The sequence below is a fragment of the Toxotes jaculatrix genome, chromosome 18 (genome assembly GCF_017976425.1).
Source record: "Toxotes jaculatrix isolate fToxJac2 chromosome 18, fToxJac2.pri, whole genome shotgun sequence".
In the NCBI taxonomy this organism is placed as follows: Eukaryota; Metazoa; Chordata; class Actinopteri; family Toxotidae; genus Toxotes; species Toxotes jaculatrix.
Genome location: NC_054411.1, coordinates 18426665 through 18444542, shown reverse-complemented (window position 1 = coordinate 18444542; position 17878 = coordinate 18426665). Strand labels below are relative to the sequence as shown.

The 17878-nt window shown below is 42.3% G+C and overlaps 1 protein-coding gene across 2 annotated transcripts; it reads right to left on the bottom strand.

The window, feature by feature from the left end:
• Positions 1-1258: 1258 nt before the first annotated feature.
• traf7 (TNF receptor-associated factor 7) lies at positions 1259-16016 on the bottom strand. Of its 2 annotated transcripts, none has more exons than XM_041062991.1 (22): positions 15924-16016; positions 13960-14140; positions 13760-13817; positions 13528-13619; positions 13166-13282; positions 12880-12972; positions 12718-12751; positions 12356-12578; positions 12107-12241; positions 11877-11972; positions 11571-11692; positions 10698-10771; positions 10461-10509; positions 10069-10196; positions 9841-9923; positions 9620-9659; positions 9387-9503; positions 7959-8081; positions 5026-5145; positions 4689-4820; positions 4023-4142; positions 1259-3586 (listed from the first exon to the last, which is right to left on the bottom strand). In XM_041062991.1, exons 2-22 carry the CDS (start codon positions 14080-14082, stop codon positions 3572-3574), a joined length of 2094 nt encoding a protein of 697 aa, XP_040918925.1. In that variant the 5' UTR covers positions 14083-14140; positions 15924-16016; the 3' UTR covers positions 1259-3571. The 2 variants fall into 2 exon arrangements, with proteins under 2 accessions (XP_040918925.1, XP_040918927.1); XM_041062993.1 differs by having other exon boundaries at positions 13528-13616.
• Positions 16017-17878: the final 1862 nt, after the last annotated feature.

Below are 17878 nucleotides of genomic sequence, written 5' to 3'. Positions count from 1 at the left end.
GGGGGGGGGGGGGGTCAGGGTTGGGTTGGGCTTCAAAGGTCAGGTACCACAAAAACACAGATGGTCGAGTTTGTTGTGGAGCAAAAATATTTCTTTTTTTTTTTTTCTTAAAAGAAAAAGCCAAGCTGTTTTTATTTGATTTTCCGCCTGTGCTTATCTGAACAGATACTGGACTGGTCTCCTCTGCTCTGCAGTGACTGTATGTGAGTGCTTGAGAGGCCGAGCGTGTGTTATGTGTTGCTCTGCTATTGACTGTATGAAACCTGTGTGTGAATGTGTATGTGTGTGGACAGTGGTGTGCTTGCAGTGACTGCATCTTATGGCCATCTGCTCTGAATAAATAAATGTTATATACAAACTGCACCGTCCTCAGCCTCCCATTGTGTTGGGACACATAGTCTGTATTTTCAAAGGTCCTCCTCCAGGGGGCAGCACATGGCTGCTTTAATACAGCACTCACAGGCCTGTTGCTCTCACACAAGTGTTCTAGTGAATTAGATTTCAAAACGTTCAGTATTTTGGGAAAGTTTGGTTTCAAGGCCAAAAATTAGATGAGAAGATTTATACCACTCATGTCTGTGTGGTAAATATAAGGCTACAGCTAGTTAGCTTAGCATTATTCTTTTACCATCACAATTAGGTCAGTGGTTCCCAGCGTCTTTGGCATGTGACCCATTGAAACAAAGCTTTGTTACTACTTGCACGTAGAACGAGGAGAAAAAGCAGGATCATGTTTTTCTACTCACCCTCTCTGGCCTCAGTGTGACTCCTGATATTTATCTTGAGACTCCTTGGATGGAGGAGGTGGGAGGGGGGGTTCCCAATCCCCAAGTAGGGAACTGTTGCAATAAATGAGTCAGTTAGTGATTCAGCAGTTAGTGGTACAAAATTTCACATTTGCTTCTGCTTGACCAAAAGAAAAAAAAAAGCTGAACTCAAGGTCAAGAAGTTTTTTATGAGCTTTTTCCAGGGCTTTCAACAGCTTCTCATAATCTTCATCACATGACTTATGACACTGATCACACAACAGGTCGTCATATATGGGAGTTTCTAACCCCTCTCTCTCTGATCAAGGACAGTCTTTAGCATTAAATGTGAATGATGTGGTTGAAAGCTGCAGAAAAAGCCAGTAAATGGACTTTGAAATTGTTTTTAACTCCACAGTAAAAAAAAAAAGTTTATGCTCAGTGTCGATGTGCTATTTAGCAAACGAAGCAATGAATTTAATTGGTACAATAAATCAGATCCACAGTTCTCAAAGTGTACAACAGTTTTACTGATCAATGATCAACTCAGGCTTTTACATGATTACAAGTCTACAAGAAATCACTGAAACCGTGACCAGTGAAGACACTTTCTCTCTGCCCCTCCTCTACCTTTCTCAACAAGGCTACAGGAAGTAGTGGCCATATTTGCATTGAAATAAAAGCAAAATACATCGGAATATCTGTAAAAATCTAATTTGGCTGCGGTGTCTAAATTTGCTGTGGGTGGTACACGATCTCATTAGTTTAAAAACTTCCCTCCCGGGCATGTTTAGTCATCGTTCATATTTTCAGCCCAATGTGGGTCCTCAAACATAATTTAGGAAAACAGGACTTCGCTTTAGCTTAATGGCACTTTGCTCTGGGAATTCTGAGGTTAATTCCACCGCCTGCCTTCGCTGCGAGTCCATCGAGTGCTACAGCCGTCAAGTGTTCATCTGTGGTTGTGTTTTTATCTATCCAGCTGATGATAGAGATCCGAGAGAGGGAGGAGGGAGACAGAGAGAGGGGAGGAGCAGGCATCATTGCAGTCTTTCCTAAGTTTTCATCTGCATATATGGCACTCGTTGAAATGCACTCACGTATACACAATAACAGACACATACATGCGCACAAACTCTGTCTCCTCCTCTCTGCCTGTCTCTCTGTTATGTAGGCCAGCGTGAGTCATTCTCATGGGCACATGTCCAGGCTCGGCACTTTGTTACTTTACACAACTGTACAACTGTTGGGAGTGGCTCTGAATACAGCTCTATCATGGCACTAATATAAAACTCAGTAAATCTATAGATCTGTCATTTTCTTTAAAGTCTTCACTTAGTAAAAGGTGTTTTGTAAAGGTTGGTTTCACAAAACTGAACTGGGCGACAACTACAATGAACAAGGGAGTGAGAAAACGTGTTATTGCACCTGCACTCATCCATGTTAATATGTGCATTTCTCAGGAATGGTCAGTACACTGACTGGTCTGAAACTGCAGTGGATAATTCATTTCAAGCAGACTGTCGGGTAAAGTTGCTTTCGAACCTCTGATGGTTCTACATTGTTCCTTTTTGGTTCTGTTCTATTTCGAGTTCACGTCGGCTGTAGAACTGTAAGCATGAAGTCATTCATTGGCCCCACGTGGACCCATGTGGGCAAGTCAAATTCTGATCACACTGCACTGTCCTGCCTCTTACATATATATTTATGTTCTCTTGGTATCACATGAAGAAATAACCAATAATCCATATTATCAATCGAGACTTTAACTAACAACAACAACAGGAGCAGAAACAAGATGAAAAACGTGACAAACGAACAGCTCTTAGACCCCACCCATACAGACAGTACACCACCGTTACACTGATAGTGCTGTCATCAGAGCAACTGTACCAAACTAAATGTAAAAAATGCAGCACTTTTGTTTTTTTTAACCAAACTGTTTTAGGTGTGAAAGCAGGCAGAGTCTGAAAACATGTTTAGCCAAAGGCTTAGTGGATCCAGACTCTAGTTGAAGCTGGCATTCAGATGTTGTAACTGGGTTCGTCTGTGGCCTTGACCATCACTGCTCAAATTACTTAAAGCAGTAAATAGAAGGTCATTCGCTGAGGTGTCTGAGAAGAGAAAACTATGTTCACATTAATCTCAGCATAAAACTGCTGCTACTTCCTTTGCATAAAATGACCTAGTAACAGATTTAATTACTTCTTTAATGAATTACTTGTTGTAATGTTTTGGTGCATTCTGGGAAGAGTGATTTGGCTTTTGAAAAGTCACATAAGTGTTGAGATCGTTGAGTGTAGAGTCAGTCCATGTTTGTGAAACCAGCCCTTACATGTATTTGAACAGTATACATTAGGCATCATCAGTACAGTTCTTAAATGGCAGGTGTATCTGCAGGAAGCAGGCAGGACCATCTACAGTCTGAAAAACTCCAACAACCATAATCCTCTCTGCTTCCTGCTCGGATTACAGGAGTGCAGCGCTCATTCAATCTCAGTTTTGGCGGAGTGCGTTGCAACCGCAAGGCAGCTTGTCTTATTTTGCCCCATAATGCACTGGGTCACTGCGGTCACCAAAGAGCGTGACCCGGAGCTGACCCACAATCCTGACGATTGGGTCGACGTGTCAGAGTGTCTGTTCAAAGTTTTAAAAGCAACACTTAGTAAAACAGTTCCAATGCAGCTTGATCATGGAGTGGTGGTTATTATTGGTCTGTGGCCGTTAAATCACTATCAAAGAAACGAGTGTGGAGGAGGAAATCATGTGGAAACGTTAACAAGACGTGAAGTCGACTAGACTCAACTGCAGAGCAAACTGTTCACTTAGCATGTCCACACCTGAGAGAGAGAGAGAGAGAAAATTAAGTTAGAAGATCCAGCAACATTACAACACACCATAAAATAAAGTCATTCATATGTAACTGCAGATTTGGACAAGAAAGGTCAGGATTTTCTTATGTATTAAGAAAAGCTATTAAAACATTTTCATGATTTGAACTTATTTCAAAGTGCTTTTATTCTGAAAGGCTTTTTATGAAGCTGGCCTGCAGCCTCTGTGAGGTTCTGTTTGATGCTTCTTTTTTGGCCCTGTCTCATTTGAAAAACAATCCGATGAAAATCTGAACTGCAGATCTAAAGGATGCTGGGTGGATAAAGGAGAAAACACTGTAGTAATGAATGACAGTGAACGTGGTATGAACAGTCAACAGCAGAGGCTGAGACGGATGCCGACGTGCAGCAGGTGGAGCGGCTGACGGAGGGCCATCCGTCGTACCTTGACGGTGCTGTCAACAGCTCCGGAGAAGAGGCGGCCCCTGGAAACAGCCAGAGCTGTTACGCTGCCCTGGTGCCTCAGCAGGGTCTGGGTACAGATCATGTTGTCCATGCTCCACACCTACAACATACCACAACATTTTAGCTCCTTTTCAGTTTTATGCAGGACGCACCAGAGTATTTTATGCACAAACTCAGCTTCTTTCTCCTCTGAAGATTTTGTTGGTACAGTTTTTTTATGTCAGTGTTTTACGTATAAACATCTGACCAGCTCAGCCAAGACAATGAATTAATGAAATGTTTGTTTTCTGTTAGATGAGAAGTTTGTGTTGTGTTTATTCTTCCATTTTTGTACAGATTACACAAATGAGCTATAGCATGGTAAATCTGTGAGCTTTAGCGGTGCTAGTATGAAGGTGGCTTTGACAGAGCCGAGTTAGCTAGTTGCTAGCTGTTTTCCTATTTTAAGTCTGTGATGAAATAAGTGGTTGGTGGCTGTAGCTAATATATTTACCTTGTTCTTTTAATACTGTCTTTTTTTTTTTATTTAGAACTGATATTGCAGTCACACAGTCATTATATCTGTGTGTGAATTGCTGTTGTGTTTTCCATCTTCACACACTAACACACCTACACACACAAAAACAGACACACAATCCACCCTCACCCTGAGGGAACGGTCGTAGGAGGCGCTGAACACTTTGGTCTGGTCAGGGGTGGAGATGACCGCGAGAGCGTAAACTGTTCCCACGTGACCTGTAAGGGTCCGCACCTGCTCTTTAGACTCAATATCCCACACCTGGAGAGGACAGAGATGCACCTTCATCATCATAATCATCACCACACTGAGAAGTCTGGCTAATATTTTATCTCTGTCTTTACAGAGCACAACCTTTATCAGAATATAAATTGGATGCTCCAAAGCAAAAAAATAAGAAAAAGAAAAAACGAAGATAAAAAGTGTTGGCAGTCTGTGTGTATGTGCTTGTGTGCAGCTCCCTTACATGGATGAGGTTTTCATAGGTGCCACAGACGATATGGTGGTTAGTGACAGCAATGGAGTAGACGCTGCCCCCGCTGGTCTGTAGGACGTGAACACACTCCAGAGAGCGGATGTCCCAGATCTGACAGGGAGAGAGAAAGAGGGTGTCAAGGAGGGTGGAGGGTAAAAAAAAAAAAAAAAAAAAAGACTTTAGAAGAGAAAGAGGAGGATGGTAAAAAGGATGTGACAGTGTGTGAGCGTCCTGGAAAGGGACAAATAAGCACACACACAAAGGTGAATTGTGCAACATCTGCAAATTGTCAAATTTCATTTCCATGGCAACACAGTTAGTCATCTGTAGTTTAACTGGCTAGTCCTGTTGACCAATCACAAAGCAGCACTGAAAACAATCTAAGACACACACAAAACACACAGCTTCACATTTACTAATATACATGACAAAAGACGTCTCTTATGCTGCTGAAGCTGAACACATCAGTGGAAAGCAATGGATGGGCAATCCATGACCTCAACTGTACATCACATAAACAAATTAACATTACTATTATTATTTTAGAATAATCAATAACAAACCCAGCTGGACAGGGTAATCACAAACTCCACAGTCATGTATATATTTTGATTATGTACTCTGCATTTTCTGTTGGTTTTGTTTCTTTTACCACTCTATGGTAGCATTTTTGTTGTAGTGCTGTTGTTGGTGGCACACATTTACACAGCGTGAAAATGTAACATGTTTGTTTTATATTCAGCCTACAAGCCTTACCACAAAGCACCTTCCCCTCTCTCTCTGCCCCATCCTCCCTGTCCCTATATATTTATAATATTCAATAAAGGCAAATATACCAGAGATTAAATAGATTACAGGGGCTGTGGCTGAACAGCGCCAACTAGTTTTTGTGAAATACACTAGTATTCAAAGACTAGTTCAACTTGTGAAACATTAAAAATACAAAGTTTTTTTTGGATTTTAGAAAAGAAATGGGTGAAAAGGAGTTTTCCAGTTAAACACTGACAAAACTATCTTCAGGGACTAAACTGTCCTCCAGGAGCTTTGTACTGTAGGTGCTCTGTGTCACAGTTACATAATTGCTCAAACATTCAAAGGGATGTTTTGCACTGAATATTGGCAACATTTGTCACAGCGTTTTCTGAAGCAAAATATTTTCTAAATGACTTCTCCGGCTAAGTACTGGCTAGAGACTAATTGCTCTGCTTCTAGGCATCATAAAAAAAAAGAGCACGGTCTACTTTATCTTTGCTTTCATCTCTCTTTCCTCATTCTTCATTCTTCCACAGACGTCCCCCATTCTCACAACCAGCCCCTCTCTCTTTGTTCTCTTTTCTGTTTCCCTCTTCATCTCTCCACACTGTCCCTGAGGTATTCATTAGTGACCAACTCCAGAAAGACAGCGGGGGACACACACATGCGCCCGCACACACAGGCAGAGATGCACATGTAGGCACACCGAGCAGTTTCAACAGTGAGACAGTGAATGAAGATGACAGTCAGACACAGACACAAAGGGCTTTTTATATACAGAATACAGAAACCAATTACTGGCCACAATATTTCCAAATGGCTTTAACTGCACACCACACACCCACACACACACATACACATACACACACCCACACCCAGACAGTCAACAGTCACTGCAACAGTTTCTGTACTCCAGCTAATTAACAATGTTGCTCAACGGGAGCACACTGATGCACATATGAGATAAAACCATGGCTGAAGACCTTGAGCCAGCTCCACGTAGTAACAAACAGGCTAACACACACAACAGAGCATGTAACTAAACCTATTTAGAGTTTTATCTATTAATTATTCCCATAAACAATGCGCAGCTGTATTTTTGGTTGCTTGAGCAACTCTACATAACCACGGGGCCGACGTGCACTTTCTACCTTCCTCCAGATTTTTTTTATTTTTACACTCCGACAACTTCCACTTAAGTCTGTCACTGGCACATAAATCTGTACGACCTGCCAAACACAACACTTTCAAAATCAGAACAGTCATTTTGTCTCAGAACAAATATGTATCGCAGGCCTTTTATCCAATCGACTGTTTGTTAAGCCCCGCCCTCCTTAGTTACTGTTACAGCACAACACATCCTCAGATGTTTACAGAGATAAGAGCCACAGATTCACCCGCTGATCTTCTTGGTGACTTCTGATCACAGCAGGTCTTCAGCTTTACACAGAAGAAGACAACAGCAGCTTCTCCCTGACAACTGTGGATTTTAGCAGCTGACAGTGGCTTTTTATTGTTTACAGACGATTCATTTGAAAACAAGATGCTACATAACATACATATATATATATATATATCACACATGCAAAAGACATGGAAATGATGTCACTGTTCTTGTATTCGATTTATGCTTAAATGTTAGAGGAAGTTATTAGAGGAAGAGGAATAACAATGAGTTTGGCGTTGTCTATCTAATGCAAGTCTGGTTGAAGTTACTGGAAAGAAAACTTCCCTAAAGCCAAATGTAGATCAGGTCAAAGTTTCTATTGTTACCCTAAACTCTGATGAGCTAGCACCTCCTGAACAGGTGTCTAACATAACCTGTAACCCCACATGATAATATGGTCAGCTAATGACACACCCCTGGCCTTTGGTAATAGCACTGGGTTCTTACTGTGGGTAGTAATCTAGCTAGACAGGCATACTAAGATTTGAGGCTTACTCTGAAGTAAATAAACACAGTTTAATCCTTCCTCTTTGCCTCTTATTGGTTTAGCAAAGCCTAAAAACAACTCCTAACATGCACACTGCTCAAACAGGTGGAGCAATCCAAAGCCTGGCATGCCTTCAGTGCCTTGTTATGGCTGCTCAGCTATGATTGGTGAAACCTAAACATGAATTTGAACTGTGTGTATGTACACCACTTACGTCTCCCCTCCCCTCCAACCTACCTTGATGGTCTGATATGAGCCACTGTACAGATGGTTCTGGGAGGCCACCAATGCTCTGACCCAGTGATTCAGACCGGTCAGCTCCTTCTTCAGCTTCAGCTCTGTGCCTACGATGTCCCACACCTACACACACAAAAATAAGGACACTTGAGATTGAAACTACAGCACAAACAAACTTTACTGACGTCAAACTATGCAAGAGAATACCCCTTGAGAATAAAACACTCAGTCGAAGGAATGACAGCCGCAGTTCCTATTACCAAGGTTTTCTGAAAAACTGCTCACTAAAAAAAAAAACAAAAAAACAATGTGCTTTCCCCTGACCTATTAAATTACTCTACATATAAACTTCCTTGCAGCAAGTCATCACCATCAACAACCCGTGACATAAACTGAAATGAGAAACTATTTTTTAACTATTACACACTCATGGAATTACACACTCACACACAGAGGGCTGAGCTGAGGCTGATGAACAGGGTGAAAACAGTTAAATGCATGATGTCAGTGAGCTGAAATACAGAGCAGCTTAGAGACCGGAGGAGGAGGAGGTAGAGTCGAGATGGGCAGGAAAGGAAAGTCCCTGTTTAAGAGCACTGACATCACACACAGCACACACACAGCACCCCCACCCGCTTTTCCTTTCCTGCACACCCTTGTAACCAGATTAAGAAAGACAAGGCTGCAGCGATGACTCTTTACTGTTTTCCCCTCCTCACTAAACCACATTATTCCCTGTCATTTGTAATTATTGGGTCCATTTTCATTGGTGTGCTGATGATACACAGTTATTCAGCTGATCCATCAGTGTCTCAAATCTTCGTGTTTGCCTGTCTGAATTTAAAAAGTGAACCTCTTCACTGTGAGACCACCATCTCTGGATCTTGATGGCTTTGTAACTTCTCAGTGCAGTAAGTTTAAAGCCTTTATGTTTTTTACCTGCTGTTTTCACTTTACTCCTGCATTAAGTCTGCTGTTTTCACTGTCTCTGCATTATGGCCATCCAATCCATCAGTTTCTCAGTTTACCCAACACACAAGATTTGGATCTATCTCCCAAACACACTTCAGTACTCATCATGACGTATAAAGCGCTACAAGGGCCAGCACCTCTCTGATCACATTTCACCACATAAATCAGCTCCTGGTTACTCATCTGCCTCAAGAATACACAAAAAATAAAGCTGGCGGTTTTACTGCCATAGTTTTCAGTCTTTTTTCTGCACTGATTTTTATTTGTCTTTGTTCTTTATGTTAGTTCTTCTGTTGTTTTTATTGCTGTAAAGGGCGTAGAGACATTTTCATGTGACATTGCACTTTAAATAAACCTTGACACATGGAAAGTAAATAGATTCCTGTGCAGAAAGCTTTAAAAAATGATGGAACAACACAACATACACTGGGTGATACATCATGCAAATAACTGTACCTTGATGGCCTTGAGGGAGCCGCTGAACAGCATGTTGTGGGAGGAGACCAGTGTGCATACAGGGTTGTCATGGGCACGGATAGTATTAACTTTCTGCAGGGTCTGGATGTCCCACACCTACGCAACACGAAGCAGCAAGAAAACAAAAAGACGGAAATCAAACTTCTCAAAACAATTCAACTTTGCAAATTTCACTTTAAACAAGGGGAAGTAGAGAAGTGACTGTTACTTACGATGATGGTGCAATCTGCAGAGCCGCTGTATAGCTTGTTTCTATGGAAACAAGAAAAAAAAATAGCAGAGTCAGGCTCTGAAGAAAGGCTAGCCATTCCCAGGTGACATGAATCTTAAGATCACACTGTGTGTGTGTGTGTGTGTGTGTGTGTGTGTGTGTGTGTGTGTGTGTGTGTGTGTGTGTGTGTGTGTGTGTAGGTGCATATGTGAATTTTATTACCCCTGGATACACAGGGCCAACACGATGCCATCATGACCCTCAAGGGTTTTCTGACACTTGTAGGTGGTGCAAGTGTCCCACACCTGAGGGGAAAGGCGGAGATTGATTCACATTCACATTCCACATCAAAAGTGAGTTTGAGAAATAATAAAGTGTGTTTTTAGTGGTGATAATGTTGGCCTGAATGTGCCATTGTTCCTTATCTTTGAGTGTGTGCGCTGATGTTACCTTGATAGTCTTATCTGAGGATCCCGAGAAGAGCAGGTCTCCAGTGGAGTAGACGCACAGACACCAGACGGGACCCTGGTGGCCAACAAACGTGCCCTTACACTTGAAGATCTGCTGGGGGTCGTATGCTACACACAGATGGGAGAGACAGGTTTTACATTTCTCACTGGAAATGACATATAAGAGGCGCATATAAAATACAGAAAAGGGACAATTAGGTAGAGACAGACAGAGGCTGGTGAAGGAAGGTGAGTGGGAGTGAGAGACAGGAGGAAGGAATGGTCAGAGAAGGCATTCAAAACTCGACAGGATCCGGTTTTTGGCAACAGTTTACCAAATGTCTTCCTCTGCTGAGAGAGGTGAAGGGTAATGGAGGACAGGCAGATACTTACAGCCCAGGATTCCCATGTTGAGCCTGGCGTTGATGTGGGACAACTCATCCTGCAGACACACACACCCACACACAGATTGAACATTAAGTACTTTATAAGCTGACTAGTTTAATAATCAAGAGCTGCTCACTCACACATATCTGCAAATTCCAGGCCTTTGATTCTGGCTTCTTAATTAATTTTTATTCCTAAACACAGATTTGTGTCAGGATCTCTGAAAGGTGCACACAGACTTACATTCAGCATGGAGGCATCTCTACGAAATTCCATCAGGTCCTCGCTCAGTTTACTCTGGTTCTCATCCAGCACGTCTGAAACACACACACACACAGTTTAGACATTGTTTAGAAGATGATTAAAGTCTGACACTGTGGGCCCCCTCCCGACAAAACAGAGGCATGTTTGGATCTGCCTCCCCTGCCACCCCAACTCCACCGAAGTGCCCCATGAATTTGGTGTCTAACACTGTGAGCTACAACCTGAACCCTGTTATTTTAGTCTGTATCTTTTCACATTTTAGCAAACTGGCACCATTAAAGGTACGCCAAATTAATCATTAGTGGTTTCTTTTTTGCCAATCCTTTTGCTTCTTTGCAATGTAACCATGGATGTAGAGACAACTGTTACTGGATTGCTATGGCAACAAAGAGAAGTTAAGATCATGATGGCTTTCAGGGTAGTCCTGACATTGGAGATTGATGCAAGTGTGAAGACACACAAAATCTAACATGGCAGGATCTAAACCTAGTATGCAGCTGTACTGCCGTTTATCTGTTTCTCTCCTACTGTCTGTGCTCACTTTCATTCACAAATCCTGCTTTGTTTGATATTTCAGCAAGAAGAGCCCAAAGAAAGAATGTATAAAAACAGAAAAGACATTAGGACGTATGACCGCAGGCATCACAACACCTGTTTCTTGAACACAAACTCTGCAGTGAGCCAGATACTAATAGTTCACCTGCTCCACCAGCATGCTCTGTGGAGCTGAATGCTGTAATTCAAGTGTGTAAACATGCAAATAACTTGTGAAGAAGAATCTAATCTTGGCCCTGGTCTATGTGGCTGAATAAGCACATAAAAAGAAGATTTTCCTTGTTCACTGAATCTTACCAAACTTCAGCTCCAGGTTCTTCTCTAGCTGATCTAATTTCTCTGATAGTTTGCCCAACATGGAACGCAGGAAAGAAATATCTTGGTCTTTCTGGGCCAGAGTCAGCTGCATCTCGTGGAACCTAACAGGGTCAAAGGTCAGAGATCACATACAGAAAGTTCAAGTTCATTTTATTTAGGTCCTGAAGAACAGCTTAACAGACAGAAAGGACCCAGTTTAACAAATATGTGAATATCTGAACTCTTTAGATGAGAATATATAAAGTCTTATATTTTATTACAATCAACAGCTTCAGGTCTGCTCACCTGTCATCTGTTTGCTGCAGAAACTCCTTCAGCCCCTCAAACTTGCACACCTCCAGGTGTGTTTCGTACGTGTCTTGGTTACCGATGAACGTACAGCTGTTGTGGAGGAAAAGACGAGCAGATTAGTGGAAGGCAGGTGAGGAGACTGCAAATGAGCAAGAGATTATATGCAGCCTAAGAAATGGAGGAATGTTAAATAACTTGTTAACGTGTGTTTTTTTAGGACTCACCCATATTTGGAGTGGGGACATTTGATGTGCTCACATTCTTTGAGGTGAGCCTCCAGGTTCATGGTGAGCAGTGGGGGGCAGGAGGGGTTGTTGGGACAGCGGACTGGCCTGTAGTCACAACTGGCCTCATGTTCTCTGCAGAGATAAAGAGAGTTGGGATTTTAAAAAAGTCAGAAACAGCACTGCAAGTTATTATATTCACGTAGAAGCAGTAGAAATGCAACATCCTATCAAATGTTTACTCCTTACTTCCGTGTGGACAGTTTGATGGTGAACGGGCAACCCAGCGGGTCCACCTCATACGCTCCTGGCTTCCCAGCCACTGTGGCATTGGAGGCTGCGGCCGCTCCCGCACCGCTGCCTGTGGCCCTGCAGCCGTATTTACAGTGGATGAACAGCTCTCCTATCTGCTCCGCTACCGCGATGTTGTTCACCACAACCGTTAGTTTTGCCGCATCCACTGGGCACTTGTCTGTGAGGAGTAAAATGAAGGTAAGGTTAAAATAAACAACGCTTTGAAAAAAACACTCCTAGCACTGATACATCTAGATGAAATATTAAGGTTCTTAGTGGCGGGTCTATTACTCTCCCCAGCACAGTTTAAGCCTCACCTGAAGTCAAGGCACATCGTCTGCAGAATGTGTGCTGAGGAAAGAGGGAGAAACAGGTGTGGTGAAATCTTATGAATCCACAATTTTCTTGTTCCCATTTAGATCAGAATCATCAACAAACCGACTTTAAAAAAGGGTGTTTAAGGACATAAGTAAACTTACCCCACATGTGGTGATGACAGGGTCCTTGAAGACGTTACAGCAGAGCTGGCAGCACAGTTTTACTGATGGCTGCTCAGCAAACACCTGGGGTTCCTGCACACAAACACAAATTTGCTCATTTACTACATTTGTGCTGTGGTTTCAGTTCCAAATCTATCTTGTTATTGTGTTTTTTATTATTTAGTGTGTCTGCATGTGCTTATAAATCTGACTGTGAACATGTGTTTATGGTCAGCGTCATAGATATGTGGTACTGTATACAGTGTGTTTGTGCTGGCCATAATACCGTGTCCTCCTCCTCTTCATGCAGGGAGAAAGTGGAGCGCAGAGACATGTTGGACTCGGAATGGAGGGATCGGACCGAGATGGCTGAATCAGACCTCCGCGGAGTACCAATAGGAGGCTGAGGGGAACAAGGAGGATGTAGTGAAACAAAGGTCACACAATAGCATATCCAGATGTGTGGGATCTTGTGCACAAGTTGTACAACAGGCATGTGTTCCAGGTATTTTTTGTTTGTTTGTTTTTTACCCCAGGCCCATTTAAAATGATCAGCTTTAGGAGGCTTCATTATAAATGTTTATGAGTTTTTTAATTTGTTAGGCTGGACTGGAAAAACATAAAATGTAAAAAGGTGTGTGTATGTACCATTCCATCATCATCATCCCGAGGGGAGTAGGTTAGAGTGCTGGAGGAGGAGGGAGTTCTTCTGTGCTGCTTGTAGGTGCTGGACCCTTCTGCTGAAAACATATGAAGGCAAGTTTAGAAGCAAGAATCCCAGAATAACGTAGTAACTGAGCATCTATCGAGCAAAAAAGAAAAACACAAACACAGAGGAAGAAAGAGGATTTAGAAAAGAGAGGAATAGAAAGTGTGTCACCTTTAGTTCCAGCAGCCACGGCTGAGAAGGTAGGGCCAAACGAGGCCTCCATCCTGCTCTGCAGTGAAGAAAAGAGGGGTAGGCGGATAGATGGATGATCAAAGAAACAGTTTGTAGTAATTACAACAGCAATACATTACACAAGTATAGTCTGAGCATTTAATTAAAATTTCTCTCCATGCCAAACTAGGGTCTCTCACCCCGCTGCTGGAGTCTGCTGGGGGGGTGGAAGGGCTGCTGGCGATGGCTGCTGTGACTGCAGCTGCTGCGGCTGCTGCTCCTCCGGAGTATCGGTTGTAGTGAGACGTCTTACCACTGCTCATAACCCGAAGGACACTCACATGCACGAGGAAACACTAGCAGCAAGCAGGACTGTTAGGCCTGGGAAGAGCAAAAAGGACAAAGAGGGATACAGAGAGGTGAAGAGGAATGAAGAGCATTAGTGAGCAAAAGAGTGGGACACAGATGTTGTGACACAAAATAAATATAACACTGGTGATTTTTCTTCGAGCAACACAGCGGGAGCCTGATTGAAAACAAGATAAATACATAATGCTAGCCATAAGTTGGATTTATGTTTTAACAGAGAGAAAGACGGAGAACAACACACACCCACACTTGGCCCAAGAATTATTGGCAAATGCCAGCAGCCACAGCATAGCTAAAAATCAACTGAGATGAGAGGCAATGCAGTGAGAAATAAGTGCATCATGGAGCTTGTACAGTTGAGTTACTGTGGTTGAATGGAGGTTTGACCTACTTTGCTGGCTTTAGGCACAACAACACAATCAAACATAATGATTCCACTGAAATCGTTACAGCAGAGCAGACTGTTTTATGGTTTAGTTTCCCAAGTGAATTGTTTTTTTTTTTTTTTTTATATAGTTTGTAGAAGTCTTAAAGTTAGACTCCAAATTGAGTCAGCAATGGCTGAATATAAGAAGTTTAAAGTTCTGTCAATCAGTCACTGAAAGAGGTTACAATATTAAAAAAATCTAAGTAGGCTTGTCATAACATTGGTTTAAGTATGGTGTAGTTTGCTTGTCTTGTACAGTATAGAACAGTATAGAAAAGTATATTTTTCTATACTGGCAACATATTTACATACATGAGTGCTGAGGATGTGCTGATCCGATGGGTATCAGTCACAATGTGAACAATTCACATTAAATACAGTTTATTTTTTAAATAACATTGTAAAATTCTATATTTTTGCTATCTGCAAATCCCTGGACCATGCTCCCTCCATGAATTCAATCCACACTGAATTCAAATTCAAATGCAACATGGTACTGCGAGTGAAAAAGTTAGTTCTCAACTGGTTCTCATCTTAAATCCTACATTGTAAAAATGAACATATACTGTAAATGCACTACACGGCAATACCCTGATGCTTTTTGTGATCTTCCAGAGACGTGCACACAGCTGAAAAAACAGGAAAAACACAAAACAGCTGTCTGACTGAAGGCAGCGCTGACCCCAAGTCTTATCAACACTTTAATGAGGGAACGTGTTAAATCTGACCAACATCTGCAAACCCTCAAACACACAGGGGAAAGATTGGGAGGCAGAGAGGGAGGAGGAGACAAAGCGAAGAGAGGAAAAGTAACAACCAAAAACCAGTGACCCGGACAACTAGACACTGATGTAAACAGAAAGGTATGCGGACTGTCAGCTCGTATGGTAACAGGCTGCAAGATCTGCAAGTGAAATTACCCAGGACCTCTAATCCGCTCCAACCAGCGCCACTGCCTCTATTCACAAGCCAGGAGATTCCCGTAAAGAGGACCCTCGACACAAAAAAGGGGGGCGGAACACGAATCCAAACACACACACACACACAACGAACCAAAGTTGAACACTGACAGCTAGGTGGCTAAATGCTCAAACATGCAAAATATAACAGTTTTACGCGTGACAGCGTACAACGCAGTTTCTTAACAACCGTCAGTTTGTTAACAACCGTGTAAAACTGCCATAACTAGCAAGCTAGAGGGGCTTGTTTGCTAGCTTAAGTTAGCTAATTTTACATGTTCTATTAGCAATCACTGCCGCTAACGATCTTTGCCAAACTCTGCTAACCACCAACGGAGAGTCTGCCTTATTTTGTAGTCAGTAAGACAACAGTGTTACGAAATCGCTTGTTTTTAGTTTGAGGACTTACCATTATTTTGGCGACAGCGCAGCTCAAAGACTGCAGACGAATTCCTAAATTTTCTCTCTGCCTCTGCCTCACATACACAGAGCTCGGTCGCCGCAGTGCGTTGTGGGACATGTAGTAGAAGCTCACCGCTGTCCCTTGAAGAAAGCCCGGTTCTCCACTTTAGGACTACGCTACCCACAATCCACTTTGCGGAGCTGCCATTGGACTCGGCGCTGTCAGTAAATTCCGCAAACCAACTGCAAAGCGCACTATTCCCAAATATATCCACATTCCTTCCGATTCCGCGCTGTTATTGGCTCTTGCCGCGAGCGAGACATCATGCGACGGCCACCATCACGTTTTACGATGAACGCACGTGCACGGTGGTGTGATGTGGAGAGATACTGACCAACAGCACGGGGAAACTGAAATACACCACCATGCTGCAGCAAGCACTGGTGAAACACACCTATACCAAAAGACAAAAGGAAACCATAAGGATTCATGGCACACTGATGTTTCTCTATGGGGGGATGGTGATAGTAATAACATCATATACCATCTATTATGTTACCTATGTTATTATAGGCTGCCCTTTCCCTCAAGCCAAAACACACAAGCACTGTATACGGATACAAATTCCACTGCAACAGGATTCCTGTTTGCACAAATGCACAGTATAGATGATACAAACTTGCAGAACCTACTTCAGCAGCACACGACAAATCAAAACTTGCACAGAAGGTGCGAGAGTTTGCATGTAATAATTCTCACTGTTGTTTGTAAAACAAGTGCAAATAAATGTGAAACTGTATAATGCAGGTTCAGAAGAGTAATGACGGTGAGAAGAGAATGAGGGTTTGGAAGATTTTTGAGTGTTCAAGGGAGCTGAGATGAGCTCAAACCCGCTGTATGTTGACCCTATCTGCACCTTTGTGTGTGTGTGAGTCAGTCAATGATTTTTAATCTTTGCAGTCAAATATTTTGACTGTAGTACACACAGATGCAGTAAGAGATTAATCCACTTCTTATGTCTTTGGTAGAATTGTTGAAGTTGATTTTTAAGGTAGGCTTACATATATTTTTCAGGGAAACTTGCAGTATATGGGATTCACATCCCTTTTATTATTTAGTATGGTGTGTTGTTTTATCATATGTTGACAGCTCCACACCCTTGTCATCTAGATAAATGTTCTTATTCCACTTAGCAAATGGAGTCATTCTGTTTTTGAATGATTGCCTCATACTGTAACCTTTCTGCGGGGGAAGGTGGTTTGACAAGTTAAGACATGTTTATTTTTGAAGTGCAGATTGACTCAACCGGTTTGACTCAAAGCACTGAACTGAGAGGAAATTTTGCAAGATACAGCAAAATCAGCACAGGACGAGAAAAGCGTAAGTGTGTGTATGTGTGAGTGTGTGTGCAAGAATCGAGGAGATGTCAAACAGAGCAACATGCTAAAAAGGATCCAGATATCTCTTTATATTTGGTGAAAGTATATAAACAGTACTCTTATAGATTTTTTTTATGATGCCCTGTTTTCACCAGAAGAGGGCGCTGCTCATCCAGATGTGGTCAGCATTGACCCTCTTCATGACAGCTGATGTCTTTAAGTTTTAAAATGACACAAATACACAATTTTCAATCATAGTGGCTTAAAATGTAACAACCTCTTAACGGTCACCACAACTAATAGTTAGATAGTGTATTAGGCCCAGGCATTTCCACAGAAGGCCTTTTGACATGTCACAACTGGAAAAGCACAGGTGTAAATAATCAAAAGAATGATGGCTGTATTACTTTGCTTCAGTTTCAGGTGTTCCAGGATTGTGCATGCTGGCTCACTGCCACAGTGTCATGGCTTACTGGGACTCTTGCTGCTGGGACAATGAGCCATGTAAACATGAATCAGATTTAAAGGCCATGCACGTCCATAGTAAACACAGAAGGTCTGAAAACACCAGTGTCAATACAT